At 40.8% G+C, this 27890-nt stretch overlaps 1 protein-coding gene across 9 annotated transcripts in view; it reads right to left on the reverse strand.

Annotated features, from left to right (window-relative positions):
* The window catches only part of IPO11 (importin 11), a 260517-nt gene that overhangs the window by 217213 nt on the left and 15414 nt on the right, over positions 1-27890 (reverse strand). For 8 of the 9 annotated variants that reach the window (XM_030566003.1, XM_030566000.1, XM_030566001.1 and 5 more), the window contains exons 4-7: positions 21258-21358; positions 14300-14375; positions 8710-8913; positions 1013-1145 (exon numbers count right to left, since the gene is read on the reverse strand). In XM_030566003.1, the coding sequence (XP_030421863.1) occupies positions 1013-1145; positions 8710-8913; positions 14300-14375; positions 21258-21358 (514 nt within the window). The remainder of the gene's footprint in view (positions 1-1012; positions 1146-8709; positions 8914-14299; positions 14376-21257; positions 21359-27890) is intronic. The other variant, XM_030566006.1, reaches the window with a different exon arrangement.

A 27890-nucleotide genomic window follows, 5' to 3' on the forward strand; every position in this document is an offset into this window, starting at 1 on the left:
TGGGCTACAGCCCACCTCATCAGATGCACAGACTGGAACATACAACAAGAAGATATTTATACATACAGAGAACATGAAAAGGTGGAAGTAGCCATATCAACTGTAAGAAGCCAATCAATTGAGATGAGCTATCATCAGCAGGAGAGAGAGGGAAAAGAAAAAAAAAAAACTTTTGAAGTGATAAAAAGGTAACTCCAAAAAGGTTCTTCTTTTCCTAGTCTATCAGAAGGATCCAGTGCCCCAATTTTACCATTTCTGGAGTTCTCTCACAGGGAAGATAACGTGTCATTTCCAGAAACTCCTGAATACTACATCCTACAAAGCCTTCCTTTTAAATCTTCTGATGTTTGTAACAGTTGTGTTTGTAGTCCATACACAGAAGGAATACAGACACTTCCCAACTTACGCAACCGTTCCATTCCGGAATGCCTTGGGTAACTCAAATTTTGCATAAGTCGGAAATGTATACCTGACAATTATGCAAAAAAAACCTCCTCCTATTTCTAGTTTAAGGAACTTTTTCCGTAAGCATGGATTTGCGTACGTTGGGTATGCATAACCTCGGAGGCGTCTGTAGAGAGATTCACAAACTGCATCTCTTGAAACCCAACTAAGACTAGGGTCATCCATATCACCAGCATAAAGTAGAAACAGCAACTCTAAAATTTGCAACAGCTATACTAAATGGCTAACAACTATTAAAGAAGTTATCCAAAATACACAAGTTATAGCTATTTCCAACTGGTTTCTGATAAAAGCAGATCTAGGTACACAGAGCAAGGTTTTTCATTTCCTATGTAGCCCAGCCCAACTGCTAAATACTCAAGTAGAAAGGAACTGAGATTATTGGGCTCCAAGTGGCATGGCTTTGCTAGAAGATTCCAAAGTTCTCACAAGATGCCAGGGACACTGTAACCCAACAACAGGAATACACAAATGTCACCTGAATAACCTTATTTCATCTTTTACAGTACATTAAGCATATATGTTTAATAATCTTTTTAATATTTACCTTTCAATGACAAGAGAGTTCTTTCTAATGAACTTGTAGCTGCAGCTTCATCTCCCGTAAAGATCTGTTGTAGGAATGTATCTGTGTGATGATTCCATAAGGAACAGGCAAAACTATAAATTCCAGATGCTAACTGTAAAGAAAAACCAATACACTTGAATCCCAATATTTGACACTAGTACAATAAATGTATAGATTCATAGCTCTTTAAGGCCAGAATGGAATGTTAAATCTAGTCTGACCTCCACCATAACATAGGCCAGTGGTTTCCAACCTTTTTCGTCTGGCGCCACGGAGGAATGTGGCGGCGGACGAGCCTCTGCTGAAATTCCGCTGACAAGTGGCAACGTCAATAGGCATCGCCGCCGAAAATCAGTGGCACTTCAGCAGCAACGCCTCTGGATGACATAGCTTGTCAGTGGCATTTCAGCGGATGCTTGTCCGCTGGCCAGTATGCGGGCGCACTCAGAAGTCCCGGTGGGTGGCATGGTGCCCACAGGCACCGAGCTGGGGACCCCTGACATAGGCCATCATCAGTCCTATATAATAGCTTGTTTGATTTAAAAAAATGAATCTTCCATAAAGACATCCAGTTTTGATTTTGAAGACAGCAAAGATACAGAGAATCCCCCACTTCCCTTGGTAGTTTGTTTCAATAATTAAAAATGTGTTCCTTTATTTCTAATCTGAATTTATCTGACTAATCCACAAGGCTACAAAAAGGGTTTCGCAACAATAAGTTTTCTTGCTGGAGAACAAAATTGGAGAACTGGTTTCTTTACAAACAAGTTTCAACGTGACATATATTGTAGACTGGTGAATGTCTGTCACACTCTACTCCCACTTCTAGTCATATTTATGTTGTGTAATAAAAAATAGTAGTACTGTACAGTATGTGCACGTGTTGAACCCTATTTTGATGACAGCTGCATAGTTATGTATATTCTTTACTGATGAAGCATATTAAACTGATTTTCTTCCCAAGTTATTTAAGTTAAGAAATTGAGGTTGAGACAGATAGTTAGTTGCAAATTCAAATGTATGGAGCAAGTCTTTACATATAAATAACTCAATTTACATTTCAAAAACCATAATCTTTATTTTTTTTTAAATCATAGGCTTTTATCCATCCTACAAAAAGGTAAAGGGGCATACTGTATTTAGAAAATATTATAAGAAATAAAAGGTTACTTTCATGTAAGAAGACAGGATTATGCCCTATATTTCCCAGAGTAAGTTATTCCAACCTAGAGAATGAGGATTTAGTAGTCTGCACTGAGAGTTTCCTGTTCATTTATCCCATTAGATGGAGAGTAGTGGCACTTGATTCAGCCTCACAAAACACAGGTAACCCACCAGAACATTAATGCACAGTCCTTGTGCCCCTAAGTTCCCCAGCATCCCATTTCCTAACTCTGGCTCTCTGGCAGCACAGTTCTGATGGCGCCATGCTGTGAGGGGCCTCCAACCAGCCACTGTTCCCAGAACACTTCTTGTGTATGGCACGTAACAGCTGTCCACACTGCCAACCAGGAGTCAGTGCAAGTTACGGCTAGTTCAGTCACAATAAATCTGCAGGTTTCAGAGTAGCAGCCATGTTAGTCTGCATCCACAAAAAGAACAGGAGTACTTGTGGCACCTTAGAGACTAACATTTGAAGTTTTTTTTGTTGCAAAATTGCCACCTTCAAGTCTGTCACTGAGTGGTTAGAGAGGTTGAAGTGTTCTCCCACTGGTTTTTGAATGTTATGATTGCTGATGTCAGATTTGTGTCCATTTAGCTTTTGCGTAGAGACTGTCCGGTTTGGCCAATAAATCTGCAGTGGGCAAACTTGTGGGTTTGGAGATGAAAGGGAAATTATACAACTGAAAGCAGCTGCTCCTCAAGCCCCACAATGCTTTGACTCCATGGAATTTGAAGTCTGTAGAGAACCTTCGGAATTTCCGTTGTTCCCTGGGAGGAGAGTGCTGCAGAGATGGCTTCCCCCACTGAGTTTGCATTCTCCTAGTGTAAATGGAAAGGAGCATTTGAGCCTTTTAAACATTTCCAGGGGTAGTATGGGAAAAGCACAAATATGTTTGGTTGAAAATTTAATAAGTGAGCAAAGGAGGCTGGCATCTTGGACCAACTGGAGGTGGAAGTCAACATTTCAATAATGAATGAGACAGGACAGGTATGACAGGGATAACCTGTGAAGCGCCATGAAAGTGAATGCAAGTAGTAACTTGTGTTTGATACAAACAGAGAAGGGGGAGTCAGTGGTGGGATGACGTAATGGGCTAGGAGAATAATCTTTACAGCAGCATTTTGAATGGATATGAAGAGGATAAGAATGCATTTTTCAAGACCAGACAAATGGATGTTGCACTAGTTGAGGACAGCTTGGACAAGAGTTTTAGATGTGTCGATTGGTAGAAAAGGTATCATTGACATGTTATGAAGAAAGACTAAGCAAAATTTAGACAGCCCAGACATGAGGACCTGGAACACAGATCCGAGTTAAAGATGATGCCCAGGTTACAGGCCTGAGTGACAGGCAGGATGGCAATATTGTCCACGGTGATCAAGAAAGAAGGAAAGAAAGAAGGGGGATAGGGGAATGGGGGATATGAGCTTTCTTTTTAGCCATGCTGAGCATGAGCTGAAGGCCAGCCATCCCCAGATATTCGTTTGAAAAGAAGGAGATAGGTCTGGAATAAAGAGGAGAATCTGTGAGTCATCAGCATAGAGATGGTCACTGAATTTGTAGATGAGATTATCCAGAGATAAGGTGAAGAGAAGGACAGAGCCCTGCAGAACCCGCAAAGAAAGCTGAAGGATGGATGAAGAGAATATTCTGAAGGATACACTGAAGGAGCAATTAGAGAGGTAAGAGGAGAACCAGAGAAGGAGAGAGTCAGGAGTACAAGATTTCAAGAGGAAGAACAAGGTTGACTATGTCAAAAGAGGCTCACAAGTCAAGGAGGGTGAGGACGAGGTACTGGTTCTGAGCTTTAACTAGAAAGAAGTCATTAGAGACTTTGGCAAGAGTGGCTTCAGAGGAACGCAAAGTGGGTAAGCGGGACTGGAGAAGGCTGAGGGTGGCACTGCAGGGGAGGAACCTTAGACAGTTATTGTAGACAGTGCCGTCAGTGAGCTTTAACTATCCACGATGACTCCAAGATCTCCTTTATGATTGGTAACAGCTAATTTAGTCACTATCATTTTGTATGTATAGTTGAGACTATGTTTTCTAACATGAATTACACTTTGCCCTTATCAACACTGAATTCATAAACCACAGTCTCACATGGTAAACCATGGTTCTCACTTGGCCAGCAGCAATGGAAATAAACAGTTATGATGAAAAACCTAATTTTTTTTGGTAATTAACAAAAAGTACATAACCCAGGGACCTCACTATATGCTATTGTGAATTAAGCTAAACTGCACTGAGGATATTTTCATTCAGAATGAATGTGTCCACACTGGGGTTTAAAGCAGTTTTTGTAATGAATCCACTTTAAATTTACACCTGTAGTTAATTTGGATTAACTTTCCTGAGCGGCCCTGTGTAGACAAGCTCCTTAGTTTGTTTCACTCTCAAATCATGGGGTCAGCACTAGCATCTTCATACAGATGACACACTGGCCTCAGAGAGCAGTTTAGGAATCAAAGGCAGCATGCTGTATTTTCATATGGACAGCTGAACCAGGTGTTCAAAATAAGCTTACCTGGGTTACATAGACATAGACTATCAGGGTTAGCAGGGACCTCAGGAGATCATCTAGTCCAACCCCCTGCTCAAACCGGGACAAATCCCTAGATAGTTTTTTTTTTTTACCCCTGTTCCCTAAACAGCTCCCTCCAGGATTGAACGGGGCTTTTGCTCACCCAAACTCTTGCAGGTCACTTTATGCAGGAAGCAATAGGGAGTAACTTGTACAAGCAAGCGGGTCAATCAGATCACAAAGGCATTGCAGCAACTTGATGCATCACCTTTGGCAGAATGACTGAGGAAACTTGTGTTTCAAGAAGCATGCAAACAGGTCTGTTAAGGCCACAGCTGCCCCCAATCAAACACAAGAGACCAAAAGACAGAGGAAAGGAGATTATACTTCCCTAGAAGCATTATAGTACTGATCATCCTGAATACACACCCTTGCACAACATTAACCTGAATATTAATGCACGGCCTATAATGAATTTGGAAATACCATCAGCACCTTTCTAAATAACCATCGTTTAATATAATTCTTGACAGAATGGTACTAAGACAGTTCCCTGTGCCTAACTGTGCTAGAAAACAGCTTTATAAAATATACTTCATATTAGTCAACAGTGGGTTAAAAATGCACTATTCTATAACCTATAGGACAACTCTATATGCTATAATCAACAGATTTTTATAATGGAGAAAGTAGTTGCACGATTTGTTATTTTCATTCAGACTTGTTAAATTAATACAAGCAGTTGAATGCTGCCTGGGATAATTGAATTTTATTTCTGCCTCTGCCACAGAGTTCCTATGTGATGTTAATCAAGTAATTTAAACCAAACTTCTTATAGGCAGTCACTAATTCTGTTCTTATTTTCTGGGTGTTGGTCTTGAGAATCCAAGAGTCTGATTTACAGAAATGCTGAGCACTTACAGCTGCAACTGAAATCAAGAGAAGCTGTGCTTTCAATATATAAAGTACTACGTAACGTAAAGTACCCTGAAGAATCAGTCCGTAGGTGTCTCATATTGGCCCCCCCAAAATTAGTGAACAATTTTGACCTTCTGCTCTCCTTGTGTAAAACAGGAATAAAAACCCCTCACGTCACAAGGATGTTGTGAAGATTAAATGATGACCATAAAACACTCTGATACTAAAGAGATGAGTGTCACAGAAAAGCCCATGAACAAATAAATAATTTTGTATTCACAGCACTGTTTGAATAGCGTGCAGTAAATAAAACTTAGGGTCACACATTACACAAGTAAATAAAATGTTGAATATCTTATTAATTGAGCCCTCTCCATCTTATTCACTGAATGAGGCAGGGGTCCTGTGGCAAGAAATAATTATCATGTAATTAAAGACTGTATCATAATGCATAACATAAACGGGATGAATTAAGGTTGTACAGGATACTGTAATACTGTCAATTTCCTAACTTTTGAGTGTTTCATTTTGCAACTTTAATATTTTTTTTCAGTTTTATTTCTGTAATTTCCTAGATTTTTAGAAAAGCAAACTGAAAAAACAAATTCCATCACATGGCATCATATTGACTCCTTCACGGTTCTTCTGCAGAGTTGGAACATTTAGGTCCACCACACACAGACCTCTGCCATTTTAGAGGATGGAATTACTGGTAGCAATAGTAGGTTGTTACCCTATATGTAGAGCAGTACTAGAGGGAGATGACACACACACTTGGCCAGTGGGTTTCACAGATATTTACAGACTGCAACGGAATGACAAAACTTAGCAACCTTGGGTCCAGGCTCTGGAGAGGAGTACTCAAGATCACAGACCCTTCTGCTTGTCTGTCTTGTCCTTCCCACAGCTTATTCTTCTACCTCATCACTACCAACCTGTCCTTCTATTCGATTTCCAGTCTCCACTAAAATTTCTCATCCCAGTGCCAGTCTCCTTCCCAGCCAGTTCTAGTTTCCATCCTACCAGCTCCTTGTCCAGTCTCTCTCCTCTTCACTGTGATGCATACACACAGGATTTTCATCCAATCTCAGTCTCCCTTTTCACCAACAAAACTCTTACCTGACTCCTTGTCCCAATTTCCCAGCAAGTCCCAATTCTCCCCGCTGTTCCTAGCTCATCTCCTCTCCCTCTCTCCATTCTCCTTCTCCTCACTGGTTCTTTGTCTCTTCCTCCAGACAATCCCACTATCTCCTCTTTGCCTGATTCCTTCACTGGCTCCCAATCCATGTCACTCACATACAGCCAGCTCCCAGCCCCAACCTCCAGCTCGCACTCCTAGCCTCCTTACCCAACCAGTACCAACCTCCAACCCTCATCTGCCAGTGCCAGCCTCCATCCCTCATCTCACATGACCAGTCTCTTTGTGCAGTCAGTCCCAAAATCCTCTCTTCATGTCTCTCATTCCCAGATGCCTTGCCCACTAGTCTCTGTCATCCGCCAATGATTACAAGTCCTAGTTTTTGTCTTCTCCCCCAGTTCCAGTCTCACCAGATCCTAATCCCAAACTATTCCTTTCCCATCTCCCCAGTCCAGCTCTTGTTCCCTCTGCATTCAAGCCAGGCGGCTTCCTCCTCCACACTTCCCATATGCCAGCAGTGGGGGGTCACTGAGAGCACTGGAGAGGCAGACTCCTGGCTCTCAGTTCCATTGCCCGGCCTCACTTTGGCACATTCCATTCTTCTGAGCCACCAGAGCCTAGCGTGGAGCACGCTGAGTCACTCTGTAGGTATGGCTCACATTCAGTCTGGCCAGTAATAGGAGTTGTTAGGGAATGGAGCATGCTCAGTGTGGAGGGAATCTTCTGACACTTTAGCTGCTGAATTCTAAGAATTCTCTACTGAGCATGAGCAAACCGAGTTTTGCTCAGCCAAATCTGGAGGGAGTTTCACAGGACAAGCAAAAGACACATCCCACCTGCTAAATTTTGAATCTTTAATCCAAAGCAGGGAGGCTATGATGGGGTAGTGAATTCTAATGGTCATCCACCCCCTCACGTGGCATGGCCCTTTAAGAGGCTGAAAAGGTGCTGCTTAGGAAGGACTAGAACATCTGATTAACAGAACCCAGCTCCAGGGGTGAGAGCTGGGGAGACTCCTAGGTAAGGAGAAAGTATAAAACTAACCAATACAGCTGCATTCCAAAGAGGAGGGCTGGGGATTCTTGTGTAAGGAAGCACTGAAAAGGGGTAATCCCGAGAAGGAACTGGAAAGATTTCCCAGACCAGAGGCTGTTTAGTAACGAGTTTCCTGAAGGAAGGAGCCAGAGACAGCTAGTTAGATTAAGCCCGAGGTGATGAATGTCCCCAGATGTGTCTGAGTGAGTTTCTGTTTGTGCTTATAGCTGTCAGTAATAAATGATAAATAATAAATAATAAACCCTTGCAAGGAGGTTGCTTTTTGATTAAAAAAGCTCTGTCTTGACTTGTTTATAACCTGGGTTAAGAGAAGTGAGGAAGGGATCTCCTGCAATGCCATACCTAACTGAAAGGGGCACACACTGGGGTAACCTCCACACCAACACAGAGCCACTAAAGCTTCTCAGAGAATAGGTCACCAGAATTTTATTTTTTTTTTAAAAACAGCAAAACTATGTCTTTTTCCCTAGCCTCATGCTTGTAAATGGCTGAATCATTTTGGTTGAAATTTAAACAAACAAACAAACAAACAAAAAATCAGCCTGAGGAAGACACCCAGCATGGAAAATTTCAGCCCAATGGTTAAAAGTTTGTGAGAGTTATGAGCAATTGAAAACAGAATCTTATCATGGAAAGCATCAGGCAACCTAATAGGTGATGCTACCAGCTCACTTTAGCCTACTTTTTTTTTAAAAAATACATCACATATTATGACTTGTCATGTATAGAGAATAAATAACCATTTTTGACACCCTCCCATGTACCCACTTCCACAGCCCATCACAAACATTTATAAACAAATATGTAAAATAACATTTCTACTCTTCAATCAAGCCCAGAATATTACATGTTGCATTATTAATAGCGTTACTTACGTCATAAAAAAGTTTCCTATCTGCAGCAAGTCGTTTAGATGCCAGCGTCTTAGTAACATGATAAAAAGTAAGTAATGCTCTGTGTTGGCGGAGATCATCTTGGACTTTCACTGATTCTAGAAGAGTAGGAATAAGCTCTGGCCACTGTCTAGGGCAATCCAGCCTAGCAACTTTAGCAATCAATACAGAGATCTGAGTGGCTATCTGCAGAAAAAACAGTTACCAGAAAGACATACATAAGGCCTAGGTAGATTTAATAAAATTTACATTCCAGAAACATAACTTCTGTTACATTTAATAAAACTGCTAATAAAATGTTAAGCTACTTGTTTAGTTGAGACTTCAGTCAACATTTTACTGTATTACTGGATTTTAAAGGGCAGCTAGAGTCACTGCATGCATTTTAGCAGCCCTATGGTAGTTAGGATTTAATAATTTAGAAACCATTCTTGGCCCAGTGAAGTTTTTAATCTGACCTAATTTCTCTTCCTGTTTAATTCTATTTTTTTTCTATACAGAGAGAGAGAATAAATGCACATATATAGACAGCTAGGTAGTGTTAACAATACATGTGGCCCTCATCCACATAGTATATGAGAACCACTTCCTGTTTCTAAACATGGCCTCTTTGCCTTCTCTACCTGTATAATGGTAAGAAAAGTGTAGGCAGAACATAATGCTAAAAACAGGCTGCAGCCTCAAACAGCCATAAACTAAGTGCTTGGAGTCGCTAAGCATTTAAGCACATGCTTACAGTTATGCACTCAAGGCACTGTACTGGATCAAGGACTTAGCTTGCTAGTCTGCTTCAAGCAGCAATAACTTGTCCTATTTCCCCCTGAGATTTGCCATGGATGACTATGTTTTGGGGGGCATTATGGGTTGGATTCATGAGCAGGACTCATCACCCTTTTCCAGCAGCAGCTAGTCTGTACAAATTAAAACTAAAGAGGATGGTGTGTGTCTATGTAAGTCACTAGAACTACTTGAGGTTAAACTAGTGCTTTGCTAAATCAGAACCTGAAGCAGATTGCAAGCTTGCGGTACAAAGAGTCGCTCAGGTTCAAACACCAGTACTGGCCCTTTGCTCCATCCAAAAAGACAGCTTCCAGTCAGGAGGGTCAAAAGATATGCTACCAACCCTCCAAAGAGAACCGAAGCAAGCTATTGGGATAGAGGGAGTATGCAAGGGTAAAACACATAACTTGTTTACTTGCTTCTTTAATTGTCCGACCTATGATTTGATATCACCAATTTCCCTTGCAACGCTCCTTCCTGCCAGGTTTTTTATTACGTCATTGGCAGAAGAAAGAGGTAGAGTTGCTGGTGAAATTCAGATCCTGTTTTCTCTTTCTTCCCAACAGCAGCACAAAGAGCTAACAGGAACAGAAAGGCTGTCAGCAGCTTAAGTAGATCTGCAGGGTGGCCTAAAAAAAGTATTAATGAGGACTGGTTTTGTAAGCATCAGAATCGGCCAGCTGATATCCACAGAAACAGTTTGCTTCTTTGTTCTCTCCATATGGCTGATTTATTCCTGGGGTGCAGGGTTGAGACCCACAACATATCTTGTGAATTTACAAAAGTCAGAAGCTCTACTACTCATCAGATAGTAATATCCTACTTATTAAATCTGCACGCACACACACCTTTTTCTATAATTTAATTTGTCTGAGTCTTCATTTCCCAACCTTATGAGCCACATTATGCATGACTGTAGTGTTCATATTACAGATCTGCTGTCAGAAAACAACAATGAATACTATTCACCAAAAGCCCAACCTATCAAGCTGTACAGTTGTCCATGATAAATACAACAGGTAGACAGTAAGCCAGGTTACGGGCACTTAGGTACCACAGAGAAAGGTGCCTGGGAATTAAGATACAAAAGAAACTTCATACTACTGCAAAGACAAAAAGGTTTTAATCTTTTTTAAAGACATCTTTCTTCAAGCCCTAGCTATTTTACAAATTGAAATGCTAAAAAAATGGGAAAAATGCTCAAATAGTTTAATGAATAAAATACACACAGAGAACACAGTATGCGTGATTTGGTATAAAAGTCTTACATTGACCTCTAGGAAAGACAGGAGTTGAAGCTCTGACGAAATCGACTCGTAGGCTTTTCAATGTGACTTTGCAATAAGAAGCCAGTCATTAACATAGGCACCGTGGTTTCACCATCTTCCTCTGATATGGGATGCTACTGCCATGGAGACCTTGGGAAAGACCCTGAGGGTGTACCAAGGCCAAATGGGAGCACTCTGTGGTGAAAATGGTCAGGGCCCATCAGGAATCTGAGAAAACATCTGTGGGCAGGGTGAATACACAGCCTTCATATCAAGGGGCGTAAACCACCTGCCCTTTTCCAGGGATGGGAATATAGGTGCCAATGTAAAATTTCAGTTTGCAAATAAAGCGATTGAGATGGTGGAGATCGAAGAGGGTTGTCCAGCCACCCTTTGTTTTGAGAATTAGGTAGTATGACGAGTACCTTTCCTTGGTACTGAAGAGTTACCACTCTGTTGCTCCTTGCTGTAAGAGAGATCCTACTTCTTGTATGATAATCTCCTCATGAAAATGGCCCCTGAAAAGGAGTGAGGATGGGAGTTTTGGAGGGGCAGGGAGGTAAATTTGATCACAAGCCAGAACCAATTATGTTTAGCACCTATTTTTCTGTTGTTATTGCATTCCAGAGGTGGAAAAAGAGTGCTAGATGACCCCCAAAGGATGTATAGGAATTGGGATCACTGGTTTGCAGCTCTTGAACACCCACCAAAAATATTGTTTAGATGGGAGCTGGGATTGGGATGATTATATTTCCACAGAAGGTGCACAGAAACAGAACTTCTGAACGCTTTGCCTCTTATGGGGTGGCACATAAGGTTAATGGTGGTAAAACTGTTGAGCTATTGGTCTAAATTTCTGTGACTGGCTGCGGAATTTTCTCTTTGAGGCAGAGGTACATATTCCAGAGAGCAGATGATGGTCATTTAGAACATGTAAGGATCCATCTGTCTTTTGGTTAAAAAGATGAGCTTAATTAAATGGCAGGTCCTCCATGATATTCTGGACCTCCCTGGGAAACCCCAAAGCATGAAGCCATGATTCACGTCACATCACAAGATGTATCTGCTGTGCATCTGCTTCTGATTGAAGAGTGGTCCTGGCAACCAACTTGCCTGACTCAATGAGAGCTTGAAATTGAGCTCTATATTGTTGCACAAGATTGTCAACGGACTGTGAATGTGCAGTAGTTCAGGTAATCATACACAGCCAACAGTACAGTAATTGGCTATTCTGAACTGAAGAACTTCCTTCCCAATAAATCAAGGCATATGCCCTCCTTATTGACCGGAGTAGATCTAGAGTGTTGCTGTATAGATGTTTTTGTGGCAGCATGGACAACCAAAGCGTTAAAGCAGAATGAGAAAAGAGAAATTCTGCCCCTCTGGATGGGACAAAATTGTGTTTTTCTTTCCTCTTAGGGGTATGGATGCAAGTGGCTGGGATATGTCAGACTGTTGTAGTTGGTTCCAAAATGGGTACATTAACAAGAAATGCAATTTGGCTGGATCTGGAGGATCTGTAGCTCCTCTGCAACCCTATGTAACAGTTCCTAGAACTGCTTATAGTCAGTCATAGGGGGGATGGAGATACTGGAGTCACTGCTTCATCCAGAGATCCTGAGGACAGTCTTGATGTTACTGGCAGAACTGCCAGATCCAGCTCATAATCATCCCTTTCCATGGGGTCAGGAGGAATCTCTTGCTGTCCTCTCATGGGGGAGGAGTGGACTGACTCCTAATAGATTGTGTCAACTCTGCAAAGTGGTATGGATCCCACAGTCCCCATTAAGGGCACTAAGCTGGGTCAAAGAGTAGTTGGGAAGGTCCCCATAGCATGGGGTACCAATGGTTTCAAGGCAGACACTGAGGTGGGTGTTGGCTGCAGAATGGTCCAGGTCCCCTATCTGGGAAGGCATGCCTTGGTAGAGAAGTCATCAATTCTTTGGGAGGTTCAGAGTCTCCTAGAAAGAAAACACTTATTGTGGATCTATCAAGCAGTTCTCTCCACTGGAGGGAAACCATGGCTGGACGACAGAATGGGAAACAGACACCTCCCACAAGCTGCACCTCGTGGTGGAATCGAGACCTCCCTTATGAGGTAAGGGCCGCATTGTGATGGAGACTGGAGACCAGGGAAAGCACAAATGTTGTTAGGTGTAGAGTAAAACTCTGCTCTTCCTGGAGCACAAAGGGTCCTGGTCTGCCCAGAATGACAGAGCTAGCACAGTTACAGTTTCTGCCACAGTTAGGCAGAGCCACTGCTGCAGGTGATTGAGACGCCCTATGTTTGGCTTTTGTCAGTGCTACTGTTTACTGGGGTTTAGGCTTAAGTTGGTACCGAAGGCACCATTGCCACTGGAGCATGGTCTTGTAGCAAAAGAGCCCTGTATTTGAGGGGCTCTCTTCTCATGATCCTGAGACTTAGAACGTTCTAAGTCCTCATGAGATGAGTGGGAAGACTTGCTTGACTTACGCAGGGTTGTATCCAACTTCTTTGAAGAGGTTTTGGAAGAGAATTTGCTCTTGTTTTTATGAGAATGCTCCTGCCTCCCAACAAGACCCCAGTGGGGGATCTGTGGGAGTAGATTTCCTGGCTCCTAAGTCAGACCTCACAACAGGATGTATACTCATTGCTGAGTCAGGCTGATGTACTGTAGGGGGATCCTCCAATCTGAGTCTAACTGCTTTCTCCATTAAGCAGTTCTTAAGACAAAATTCTTGCCCCCCTCCAAGGCTGTACAGGCAGCATTGATGGTCATAACTGATTGAGAAGAAGTGTTGACAAGAAGCATAGATTTTGAAGCCCAGAGTCCTGGGCATACTTCAGTACCCACAATGAGGTACTGGTGGAAGGGATGGAGAATCTAACTAGCTAACTATGAAACATAATTTAAAACTATCAGGTAAAATTCTCAACTATTTACAAAATATATACATATGTATTTACAGATTGAAGAATAAAGGAAGATGAAGCTCTGGATGCTGGAGTTTCCAACCCAGGCCGTGCAGTAGTATGAAGGAACTGGAGAGGCAGGCAGTCTGCTCCGCCCTTTATCTCCATAATTAGAGGCACAGGGAGAGAGAAGGCACATGTACAGACTAACAGACACTGCCTTCCAGAATTCTCCGACTTTGGGCACATGAGGCACATGTGTATTTACAGTGGAATACACATAGGAACCAGCACGCAAAGAATGAGTCTTTAGTCTACATCAGACAAACCCAGAAGTACAAAAATTAGTTATTTTAAACACAAGGAGATATAAATTAAATTCTGATATATAGGAGGAGGGTGTAAGTAAGATAATCCAGTCAAATGAAGAAAAACTTGATACTTGAGAAAAACTTAATTCTGTGATAAAATCTTACATCCCACATCAACATAAAATACTATTTGAAAAGGAACATGAAAATTGGAAATTCTGTCACATCTCATTTTTAAACTTTCATTAAAAAAAAATGTTACATCCCAGTAAGAGCACTTGTTAAGAGAATAGCTAATCATCATTAATTTCACTACTAACCTGATTCACTGGTTCATTGAAGTTGGTGATGAGCCCAGCACGCAATGTAGATTTCTCCTCTTCCGAAAGAGAGCTGTTATAATAAGATGTTTAATTAACATGTTATATTTTCACGCTATAAATCCCCCTCAACTTTTATGCATATTTATAGAGAGTTATTTTTATAGGTAGTATCAGTAAAAAATGTAAAGACCCAGGCTGGATAAAAATCAATATATTTTTTTAAAAATCAAAATATTAGATTTCTTCATTTAAAATTGAGTATTTTTAATTTAAATTGTTTTTACTTATATTAGATACAAGTTTATTTTTAAAAAATAACCTATTTAAAATTAAATTTGAAATTGACAATCTATTGTGAGGCATATACTTATTATCTATTAAAAAAATTTAAAATTAAACAAAATATAATATTAAGCAGTGTACATTTGCTGCCAAGTTTTACAGAAAGTCAGATCACTGAACAGCTGGAAGCCACTGGTTAAGCACCTGGAACCATAATATGATGAACGTGCTCAACCAGCATTTGACAGCAGTAGCCTCTTCTGCAGGTGCAGTGAGAATATTTTCTTCATTTCAGTTTATTCAACTAGTTCAGCTCAATGACTGGTTTATTCAAAGTTCAGAAACCAATCAGGAACTGGAAAAGCACGAAATCTTGTTTCTTCTTCCAATCTGAGTCAAAACTAGGTGTGAAAACATGAGATCTACTAGTTCTAAAATCTTCCAGTTCACAGTGACCTGAAACAACCACTTCAGTTCACTAAGGATAATACTTCCTTTGATTAATAAATCAATCTTAAATGGAAAATGTTTTTTTCTTATGTATCTACCACATTTAAGGTAATTTTATTTTATTTTATTAATTAAAAAAATAAAATGCTGGTTTTGTGTATGTTTAATTGAATTCCAATTTCCATCCAAACGGAGCTTAACACAAATCACAAGTAAAAAGTTAATCATGTATTAAAAACATGTATCATTCAACATTTTCTAACATAATACAAATGTAAAAATTAATAAATCAAATATATGTAAATTAAGCTATATAACTGCTTAATTAGTGTAGACAGAGCATATCCTCTTGCTTATAAGAAAGGAGCACCAAATTTAGTATAAAGGCTGTACTTAGTTGCAAATTAACGTTTTAATTGTTACTAACCAAAAAAAAACAACCTTTCAATGAGAAAATAACTAAAAAAAGTACAAATGCAAAATATGATTAAAATCAATTATTGAAATCAAGGTTTCCTGCTTGCTGATTTAAATCAAGATTAAAATCAGTGATTTAAATTGCTCTGATTTAAATCAATCCACCCTGAAAAGACTATTTCCATTTGAGCTTAATATATCTGACTGGATGATGAACATTTTCATGCATATAGTTTTCTTGTTACTAACAAACTTCAGCCTGGTGAAGTATAAAAAGATCATTATTCTGGTCACTGACATTTGAGAAAGTGGAGAGACAGTAGGAGGACACAAAGATGGACGAATACATGCACTTATGAGACCTTTTGTGATCAACTTTTTATTGACTTCCAGCAGTGTATATAAATCAAATTGCAAGCGGTTGTGTGTAGCTAGGTAATACACACAGACTTACGACAGATTTATCTTGGTTGCAGTCCATTATTAACAGACTCAAACCCAACACATATACTCACAGATAATTTGCAAAAGGAGATAAGATAAATATAGAAAACAGGATCAAACTGATATTGTGTATGAAATATTATGTACAGAACTGTAAGCTGATGCATAACAAGGAAGGAAAAGCAGTGAGGGACTTAACGCAAATAAATAATACTTTTTTACTTTATCCTTATACAGCACAGTACTTTTCACCAAAGTATGTTACAAACCAAGTATTTTAAAGTACGTTACAAACAATTACGCCTCAAAACACATGAGGTTATTACATATTGTATTTTCACCTAAAGTTAAATTAAGCTGCACAAAGATTAAGTGACACTGACACAATGCAAAAAAATATGATAATAATTAAGTCATTCTACTGATTTTTAAACATGCATTTTCTTCTTTTCCTTTCATATCATCACCACAGGGCAGCATTAAAGCTGTTTGGATTACATAACAGTAAATGTTTATAACCTAACATGTTTGGATTTCTTAAAAATTAAACCTTAAACTCTGAATTTCCCTAGCTTAATACTTGATTTTGGGATAACTACAATATCCCTGTAATGTGTATTTTTATCCTAAATTATTGAGATGCACTACCAATTTTAATTCCATCTTAGCACTGCTTTGTCTGAGAATTTCCTTGCTTTTATGTAATTTACAGATATATACATGAACACTAAAGCAAGAATCTCCAAGAGAATGTTATAATGTGATAGTTCTAATTATATGACAATATGAAGTATCAACATTAAATCATTTTATTATAACTTGTATGACCAGATTCACAATAATTTACCCAACTCCAGAGTTGTACAAAATACACAGACCAATTAAACTGACTTCAGAGCTGCTTTGTTTTGCCACAGCAATGCAAAACAGTGTAAATTCCAGTTTTCCCTGTCCCTGTTTTTGTATCTCCCTATATTCACTTGTGCACACAGAGAGACCCCCTGCCTCCCTGCCTGCTACACTACCTACATTCATCTGCATGCATGTTCCCCCCTCTCGCTCTCTATATTGAACAGATCCAGAGCCAAAAGTAGCTTTAGAAAATAAAATTTTACGAATAACTCATTTTTGCCATAAATTTTCAGTTGTGAAAATCAATCTGTCAGCAGAGGCAGAAGCATAAAACTTCCTTCAGAGAAATTTAAGAACTGTCCTCAATCAAAATGGCCTGTAATCTCCTATTGTTCTCAACGAGAATGAACCAAGTTGCCTTCTGGGAAGCCCCCCAGATCAGTGGCCAGGATCCAGGCAGCGTGAGCGCCACTGAACATCAGCTCGCATGCCGCCTCTGGCACACATGCCATAGGTTGCCTACCGCTGCTATAGTGGAAAATTGAGGGTCCTTTTGAAGAGGCAGCATTTGAGTGAAAATTCTTGATATATGTAGCAATAACTTACTAGAAAAACAGATTAGGAACAATAAATTCCAGGCTCTATGGTCAACTTTTATGCAAATAAAGTTTTACGCCTTCCTTTCACATTTATTTTATGTAACTTCTTATACAATTTGAGACTATATATTACTATCTAATTTAACCATTTCTCACTTCTGTAACATACCATATTGCATACGACTGTAGTTATATCTTTTTTAGAGAAGTCCGAATGAAACAATTGTTAGACAATGGCATATTGTGCATTCAAAATAAGGAATTTTAAAATATTTTATCAGGATTTACAGATTATATAGGGCCTGAAAAAAAAATGCACACATTAGCTGTTGGCACATGGAAAGATCTCTGGCAAAGGACCTAAATGATCATTTTCAGCAGAATGTAAGCTTTCACCTAAATCGTTTCTATTAAGCCTTTATGGCTGCAGAGAGACACTTGCAAATGTTAAATGAACCAGTGTTAACTTCCTGAGTTTGCTGACAGTTCCAGAATCTACATTCCTTTTCACAGTTTTCTCAAGCAACAGAGAGAAACACAGACACTAGCCAGACTGTCTCCCTTCCATGATTCAGTTCTTCCAACAAATACTACTAAATTTCCTATTGTTTAAAACTTATCTTAAAAATATACTTTTTACCCTAGTCTAGACAAGCCTTAAAGGTCCAAGTTAATACAATACAGAACAAAATGAGATGTGTTCTTACATCAAACATTTATAGCAATTTTCCTAGTTTTCAGCGAGGTTCCTCTTCAGCTACATCACATGTACTCTCCTCTCTCCTACTCCTCAGATTAATTTAGACAAATTTATAGTACATGGGTAAATTTTCAAAAGTGCTTTAAGTCCAATTTTCAAAATCAATTTAAGCATTTAGGAGCCTAAGTCCAATTGACTTTCAATGAGACTTAGATGCCTTAGCATCTTTTTGGAAATGGGACATGGACACTCTTCAAAATTTTACCCTACTGTTTTTGAATAGCTCTATAAAAGTGGAAAATATATTCGGGAAACAGTAATTCCAATTATTGATCTGAAGTATCCAGATGCCATTTAAAAAAACAGACACTACCATAATTTTATTTGGTCAGACCAATGGTTCTCAAACTGTGGGTCAGGTCCCCAAAGTGGGTCACAACCCCATTTTAATGAGGTTGAAAGAGCCAGCATTCGACTTGCTGGGACCTGGAGCCGAAGCCTGAGTGCCACCCTGTCCCGGGATGGCGGGGCTCAGTAGCCGGGCTTCATTCTGCCCTTCCTCCTCACCCACCGCCACTGGGTCATGTAAGTAATTTTGTTGTCAGAAGTGGGTTCCGGTGTAATGAAGTTTGAGAACCACTAAGTTAGACATATCAAGTATGTCTTAAAAAATAGCCAATCTCAGAAGCCTACACTTCTGAGTGACATTTTCTGATATTTGAAAGCTACTGTGCTTACAATTAAGACATTTAATCTTCATTGTAAAAGTAACTATTACAACAGGATACTCTTGGGAAAAACAAAGAATAAAAAAGCAATTTAACTGATAAATTTCTGCATACTTTTTCATTTATATTTTGTTATTTAACGGGAACTCATCTCATGTGCCAAATTTTCTTTCCACTCAATCCCACAATAGTCATATCTGTTAAAGATATATACCCAACTCATCCTTCATATAAATAAACACAATATGAAAGATTCAGGGTTAGGGTTCTACTACAGGATCAAGTAGCAGAAGATGGACTATTCAGGAGAAAAATCTTCAGACACAAGCATCTTATGATAAGGAAATATGGCAAAGTGCTAAAAAGCACTTGAAAAATTGATTCGTGCACAAGTTACATATCTGAGGTTTATCCTGAATGTATTGATCTTTCTAAGAACTGTCAAGTGCACAACAGAAGAAAACAAGCAAAAATATGCTCATTAATAGTTACGTGTACTAAAATGTCTCAAGACACTTTTAAAACAAGAAATTCATGTTTACAGAACACTTTTTTTCTGAATTGATAAGCAGCTCATGTGATGCAACAGTGACATCTGCTGGGTGGTGATTCACCATCCATATTATGTTGAGCCTGCTACAAAAAGACTTGCTGGAGAGTCAAAAACCAAGAGGGAAAGAGAGATTGTGATCTTCCCTTAATATTTTAAGTTGTAATATAACAACTAAATTATGGACAAAAATAATTATTTAACAGAGAAAATGACAATAGTACCATTTGCTAAATTAACTTCACTTCAGTGCTAAAATTCATGGACTGAAAAGCTAGATAGGCAACACAACTAAATTGCTTCAGTTGGAAGCAAGAAAGACAGGAGTTGGCATCAGAGGTACTGAAATCATTAAGGTCTGGACAATTAAAAGCTTTTTTTCTTTTGGCAGGAGAGAAGGAAGAGGGATACTTGTCTTGATATTTTATAAAGTGTGGAAAGAGGAAAAACTGAGGCATTCACTTATTCAAATAAGTATTTTCTTTTGTCATCCACAGAAATCCAGGATGAAAGACTACTTCTCCTGAGCACTCACAAATCCAAGCACAAACCTGGTGTAAGAGTATTATTCAAGTTGCTACCACAATAACCTAATTGAGGGGCACCAAATATACAAGAATGAAGTGAAAAGCAATCCACAGTAGCAAGGAAAACAATGCAGCAAAGGAACACAAGCTCAGAAAAGAGGACAGCTTCCCAGAGAAAAAACTAGGAGCAGGAAAAGCAGCTTAATGAGGTGTTGAATATGTAACAGATAGAATCCTAGAGATAACTGGCCAGATTACAGCCCCTGCCCCACTCCAGTGACAGACAGGGAGCTGTGAAGAGGCCATAGTAGACTGGGCAATTACCCAAACTCTTTTTCGGCCCCTTGCATGGGGGGTGTATTTGTAGCAGGAGGGAGAAGTGGCCATAGCATTCAGCACTACAGATACTGATACTCCTGGGGGAATTCTGCGTGACTGCATGCCTGCAGAAAACGCTCCCCCATCCCCCACAGAATCCCTGTGCTTCCCTGCAAAAACATGCGTGCAGTTTTTGGGGGGATCTGAAAGTCTTAGTAATGACAGACATTTGAAAACAGTAAAGGCTCTTTTGGATATTTTATGGGTACTCTTATGCTGAATAGTCTAGAACTTGTAGATCTGACACACACACCTACAGTACAATAAATGTAGGAAATTAGAGATCAGGGAAGTGTCTCAAAATCTGCCTTATGACCTACACCCTTCCTTTCTGTTCCGATTTTGGGTTATTTTGATGGTCTGGAAATTCACAATTAAGGTTCCACGAATAAACTTAAATTTCACCATTATTCTTGTCTACCAAATCATATACCTAAAATGTACCTGGGGTTGCTATCATAATATAATATTAAACTATGTATAACTATATATGTCTTACAGGATGGGGGTTTTTTTAAGCGTAAATGTGAGTACAGATTTTTTTAGGACTCCCAGCACTATATCAGGAGATAAATAAGGAAGGCATAATGGGGTCAAAGTCCAATAGTGCTCCTATAACTACAGTATTCTGTACAATACGCTTCCAGGATTGTCACACACCATGTCACACTGACGCCTGCAATGTCTGTTGAATAAGTGTGAAATGAGGGAAACGCCTGTAAGCGTGGTTGAGAGCTTTTTTTGTCTCTGTCCGCCCCAAAATACAGTAAACTTGCCTAGACTGTGTAACATGGTCCGTAAAAGCAACGCAACACAGACCAAATTGTAAGTGTCAAAGTATGAATAAACTAGTTCATTAATGAGTTTTTGGCTTTTTCACGTCCCTTCTAGCGCTGAAAATTAATATGAATCTATAACTTCCAGGTACACATTTCTTCCCTCCTATCAGTTATAATTTTTTGTTTAACAGTGGTGAAACTGCAACAAAATCTACTCTAACATGTAAACAATGGAAACATACAACTTACTGTGGTGCCACACGCCTCCAATAGCGGTCAATTCCATTTTTAAAGTACAGCACAGCTAACCACCTTACATTTACATCCAGAGTATGATTCGTAAAGATATTCTGTAAAGAAAAAAAAGTTTAAATATTATTAACTTCTTTGTCTGGTCCACAGGTCTCCCAAAGTTAAGACTTTACCTTTCTTCCAATCATCATAATGAGTGATAAATTTTCCCTCATGTTATCTTTAATGTACATACACAGCATATGAGACCTGTGTTTGTAAGATCTCATTCAGAAGAACCTCCAATACAGTAAAATGATTGAACTTCATTTAGATACATCATGGGAAAATACTAGGCTACAGCTAGCTGGATTTGAATTTTTATTCCTTGGAGTCTAGATAAGTCAAACCTGAAGATTAGACCTCTAAGTGATGACTCTGAGGATGCAACAACCTTCCCAGATCATCTTATCTTGCCATTAAACACGCAGAGCATGGTGAGGGAGGTGGTATAAGAACCTAGATAGAGTAACTGATTTAAACAACAAAAACTGGGCATTGTTGATTCATCACCCTCTAAGCATGTTTGCTTTGACTGGAGAAACTAAACAAATGGATCCAGAAAAGTAATATGTATTGTTGGTGAGAAGAACATGGAAGGCATTTGTATAAATCTGTGTGGGTGGGTGTTTTATATATATCTATATCTAACTATCCACAAGTTTGGTGGTTATTGTATTGCTGGCAAACAACTGACCATGGGTTAAATCCTGCAGGAACAAAAAACAATAGCTGTAGACAGAATTCAATTCCCTGTTCGGTTGCACAATACCTAGTCTCCTTGTCCAAACAACCCCAACCCTTGCCCACCCAAGTGCCTCATCTGATCCAAGTCTCTCCTCAACAGCGCTTACTGGCTCCCAGTCTCTGCATCCCAGTTTCCCTCCTCAACTTCCAGACCCAGTCTTTCTCAACCCCAACACCCAGTCTCCCCCTCTCTACTCCTCAGCCAGCCTACAGTCCCAGTCTTCCTGCCAGACTCCTCCTTTCAATCTACTCCTCCACACCCACCCTTCTGCAAGTCCAGCTCTTGTCCACTCTGAAAATCAGCTTCCTCTAACATATGCTGCCTGGGCCAAGCAAACAGGTGGTCACTGACAACATAGAAGAGACCACAGCAGACCAGAACTGCAATTGCAAGAAAAGTTCTGCTCAGCCAGGAATATGCCCAGTCAGAATCTTTGAGAATTTAGCAGCTAAAATCAAAGAAGTCACCAGTAAGTATGTACTAAGTGTAATATTTAAAAGGTTTAAAACATGAACAAATTTGAGTAGATTTTCATAGGGAAATCAAAAGTCATATCCCTGACAAAGTCCACCTCCCTTACTAAACTTCAAAACCCTACCCCAAAGCATGAGGGCACTAGGGCTTTTCAAATTAAGTTCCGGTGACTTCTATTATGAGCAGAACAACATATCTTTTCCTTAGCCTTGTTCTCAGAAATGCCTGCTAAGTTTTAGCTGAAGTTTTCCAGAAAAATTCATCCAGAAACAGAACCCAGCATGGAAAATTTCAGCCCAAATGGTAAAGTCTGGCAAAGTTATAATCAAATGAAAACAGAGTATTATAATGGAAAGTGTCGGTCAACCTTAACACGTGAAACCAGCCCCACCTATAATACATGTTTCTTTTATTTTTAATCTATACATAATTGGAACCTCTAACTTTGATTCAGACAATGGCCTTTCTCCTCTAATAAGGCAGAAAGAACCACTGCCTACTACATAGTAACTGTAGTTCTTCAAGATATTGTTTGTGTGGATTTCCACTCTAGGTATATATGAGCCTCAGGCACGAGAGATTGGATTCTTTTAAACAGCAGTGTCCACTGAGGCCCTCTGTCCACAGTGTGCCCTGTGCCTCTTTATGCTCCCTGTGAGGACATAAAGGACAGAGTGTCTGTGACCCTTCCCTCAGTTCTCCCATAATTCGGAGTCTATAGTAGCCAAGACTCTGAAAGCAGGATAGAGGTTGGACACACTGGACAATATTTTCCATGCCATATTAAAAGAGGGCAATACAGAACTCATTCAAATTTAAAGAGTTCACAAATCCCTTGTCTTCAGGCCCCCAGTAGGCTCCAGGTCAGGAGATGTAACTGTCTGTCTACACTATTATCAAGACAAGGATAAAATACCGAGGGAGAGATCTGAACCATTGATGATTGTTAATCAGCTGATACAAATTTTCCCAGATTCCTTACAAAGTGAAGAGTGACCAGGTGATCACATTTCTTAGACAGAACTACATAAGATACAAATGGGGGTTCCCATTTAGATAGTCATTTAAATGGAAGGATAGATCCAAAAGAAGGTAAACAGGTACTTATAGACATGGGAATAGGTGAATCAGCTCAAGAACAATTGAGTGGGATCAAAGACATTGGTCCTAGAAGTCAAAAAGAAATCACTGGGAATCAATCAGATCAAAGAGTCAGGGTAGCTCAAAGATGCATCATCAATACAACAGGATAGACATGAGAGCGGAAGAAACAGTCCAGATGCAGAAGAACACGATTAGTATATGGTCTAATCATAGAATGCAGGGCTGGAGGGGACCCCAAAAAGTCATCAGTGCCAGCCCCCAGCACTGAGGCAGGACCAAGTAAACCTACACCATCCCTGACAAGTGTTTGTCCAACCTGTTCTTAAAAATCACCAATGATGGGAATTCCACAACTTCCCTTGGAAGCCTATTCCAGAGCTTAACTACACTTTTCCTGGTATCTAACCTAAATCTCCCTTGCTGCAGATTAAGCCCATTACTTCTTGTTAGACCTTAGGTGGAGAACAATTGATCACCGTCCTCTTTGTAACAGCCCTTAACAAATTTGAAGACATATCAGGTCCCCACTGAGAGCTTGGCTACACTCGAAACTCCAAAGCATTGCCGCGGCAGCGCTTTGAAGTGCGAGTGTGGTCGCAGCTGCAGGTACTCCACCTCCCCATGGGGATTAGCTTGCTGCGCTGGAAGCCGTGCTCCCAGCACTGGGGCACTGTTTACACTGGCGCTTTGCAGCCCTGTAACTTGCTGCGCTCAGGGGTGCGATTTTTCACACCCCTGAGTGAGAAAGTTGCAGCGTTGTAAAGCGCTAGTATAGCCAAGGCCTGAGTTTTCTTTTCCTCAAGATTAAACATGCTCAGTTTTTTAAATCTTTTCTCACAGATAAGGTTTTTAAAAATTTTTATCATTTTTGTTGCTCTCCTTTGGACTCTCTCCAATTTTTTAGCATCTTTCCTAAAGTGTAGTACCCAGAATTAGACCTAGTACTCCAGCTGAGGCCTCTCCAATGCCAACCACAGCAAAACAATTACCTCCTGTGTCTTATATATAACACTCTTGTTAATACACTCCAGAATATTATCCTTTTTCACAACTGCATCACATTATTGACTCATATTCAGTTTGTGATCTACTCAGGGGCGGCTCTAGGCACCAGCTAAACAAGCCTAGGGTTGCAAAATATAGGGGGCGGCATAAGGCTGGGGCCCCAGCTCATACCTGAAGCAGTGTCCCGGGCTGGATCCTGACGGCCCAGGGGGCGGTAACCAGTCTGTTCTGCCGCCGGGTGCAGGGGAGCAGGTTGCCGGCTAAGTGGGGAGGGTGTCCCCGCCGCTCTCCCGCGGGCAGCGGCCAAACCCGACCCCTCAGGCGGGAGCCGGTAGCATGGGCCTTTCCCGGCTGCAGAGGACGGGCCGCGCTACTGGCTCCCGCTTTGAGGGGGTGGGGGCAGCCGCTGACCTTGGAAGAGCGGCGCGAACAAGCCGAGGAGGAGCGACCTGTCCTCTGCAGCTGGGGCAGGGCCGCGCTACCGGTTCCGCTTGGAGGACGGGATGGCCCCTGACCGCGGAAGAGCAGCGGGACCCAGTAGTGCAGCCCTGCCCAGCTGCAGAGGACGGGCCGCTCCTCCTCGGCTTGTTCGCACCAGGGCCGACCGGGGGGAGGGTGTGTTGTGCGTGGAAGAGGGGCAATTTGCCCCAGGCCCCACAGGGGCTCCCACGAAAATAGCTGAGGCTCGCCCCCGCTATCTCTCCGGTACCTCAGCGCATCCTGAACTAAGCTGCAGCCGCGTGGTTCTGGAGGGGGGCCTGAACTTTGCCCCGCTCGGAGCCGTGTGGTAAGGGGGCGCGGCTGCGAGCTCTGGGCCGAGCGGCTCCTCCCCTTACCACGCAGCTCTGAGGGGGGAAGAGCTCAGGCTCCCCGGAGCTATGTGGCTGCAGCGCAGTTCAGGGCCGCTTCTCGACACGCGCAGTAAGCTGCGGGTAAGCGGCCGGGGCTGGGGGTTGGCTAAGGGGCAGGGAGTCCCAGGGTCAGGCAGGTGGCAGGGAGGGGGGCAGAGGTTCTGGGGGGGTGCGGTCAGGGGACAGGGAAGAGGGGGTGGTCAGGGGACAAGGAGCAGGATGGATTGGGGATTCTAAAAAATCTCATTTCATTTGAAACGTTTAGCAGGGTTTTTATTTGTTTGGTTTTTTTTGTTTGTTTTTCTGCTTCTTGGTGAAAAAAGAACCAAAAAAGCCTTCAAGGTTTTCAATTTGTTGTTACTCTTCTATCTCGCCTCCTTTTTCTCCCTCTTTACCTTTTTCTCTCCCCACCCCGAGAGGGAAAAGGAGGCAAGGAGAAGGAAACCCCGAGAGAGGAAAAGCTCAATAAAAGCCATTTTTAAAGACTTTAATTTAAGTGGAAAACAAAAATTGAATGAAACATTTTTCTACACATTTTTTCTTAAATGTTGTTTTGATTGAAAAAAATCACCCAGCTTTAGTTGTAACCACACTGCCTTCTGTATGCTCCTTATGCCTAGCCTGAATGGCCCACTGGCCTGAGTTCAATCTCATAGGGGGCACCTGCTAAATATAGCTTGCTTACCTTAACCCTCAGCTTCTCACCCAGCCTCTGTCCCAGTGCCTAGATATCTGGCTGAAACTATTACTTTTGCTGGATGGCACGAGCACATTCCTCCTTCTGACCTATAACTGAGTCACTCCTTGGGCAAAGAAGAAAAATAGTGTATTTCTGTTTTGCAGATTAACCACAAGATATTTCTACATTATTTTAGCCAAGTATGTTCTTGGCCTGCCTTCTATGGCTCAGTCATGTGGAGGTAGGTGAAAGAGTGGGTGAAAAACTGGTTGGAGGACAATAATCAAGAAATGGTTATCAATGATACACTTTCAAAGTGGGGAAATGTGTCCAGTAGGTCCCACAGGGGTCCAGCACTATTCAATATTTTCATAAATCAATTGGATAATGGAGTCGAAAGTTCACTTAGGCAATTTGCAGATGATACCAGGCTGGGAGGAGTTGAAAGCACTTTGGGGGACAGGATTAGAATTTGAAATGCCCTTGATAAATTGGAGGATTGGTCTGAAATCAGCAGATGAAATTCAGTAAAAACAAGTGCAAAGTACTGCCTTTAGGAATGAAAAATCAAATGCATAACTACAAAATAGGGAATAACTAGCTAGGCAGTAGTACCGCTGGAAAGGATCTGGGGATGACAGTTAATCACAAAGCGAATGTGTCAACAATATGATGCAGCTACAAAAGAGAATAATATCATACTAGGTTGTTACATAGGATGCAACCTTGTGCAGTATCTCTGGGGATACATACTTTATTAAGCTTATGAATGGTTTATGTATCACTGTGGGCCAGGGACTGCATGCAACTTGGGGCCGTGGAGGAGAGTGAGGGGGAATGATACCACAGCTCCTTCAGGAACTAAAAGCCGTGGATGGTGATTTAAGGTGAATCACTCAGGTTGTAAAGACCTCCAGAGAGGTACCATGCCTGGGGATGCTTGCATAAACCAGTTCAAACCAGGTTTTCCAGAGACCAACTGACTAAGAAAGGATGTTTGGCATAAAAAGTCTACATTTAAACTGACTCAAGGCCTTCTTTTGATTCAGCAAGCAGACAAGTCCTGACCAAAAATGCAACCCCTCCAGAAGGGCTGGAAGAACTTTGGCTTACTAGGGCCCCCATCAGATTGAGCAGTGACATCTGATAAGCTTTTAGAGTGTGTCAAACATACAGTTAAGGGTTAATTCCTCTTTTGCCTGTAAAGGGTTAAGAAGATCACATAACCTAGCTGAAACCTGACCAACAGGACCAATAAAGAGACAAGAGACTTTCAAATCTGGGAGGGAGGAAAGTCATTGTCTGTCTGTTGTTGTGTGTGCTTTTGCCAGAGAAGATCAAGAAGGCAACCCATCTAACTCCATTACAATTCAAAAGTTTTGGATTTTTTTAAGCAGAAATTTTTATTGTTTTTTTAAACAATCAAACACAGCAAACAGCAAATATTTGGCCACACACTTCTGAAACCCCAATTCATGTTCAGGTTTTGGCAGACTTATTTCAGCTTTTTCAATTAGAGAAATCACAACAAATTTTGAAAGAAAGCAGACATTGTCTGTGATTTTTTTCTGCTTTTTTAAAACCCTTAGTTTTTGATCCAAAAAAAGTTTTGACGGAAAATATTTGTCCAACCTTTTTAATGAGCTTTAGCACCTTTTAGCACTAGCTGATGCTGAGAACCAGTGATACCTTGTAAAGGTGACTTGAAAAGAAATTTTCTCAAAACTGAG

This window comes from Gopherus evgoodei, chromosome 6 (assembly GCF_007399415.2).
Source record: "Gopherus evgoodei ecotype Sinaloan lineage chromosome 6, rGopEvg1_v1.p, whole genome shotgun sequence".
Lineage (NCBI taxonomy): Eukaryota > Metazoa > Chordata > Testudines > Testudinidae > Gopherus > Gopherus evgoodei.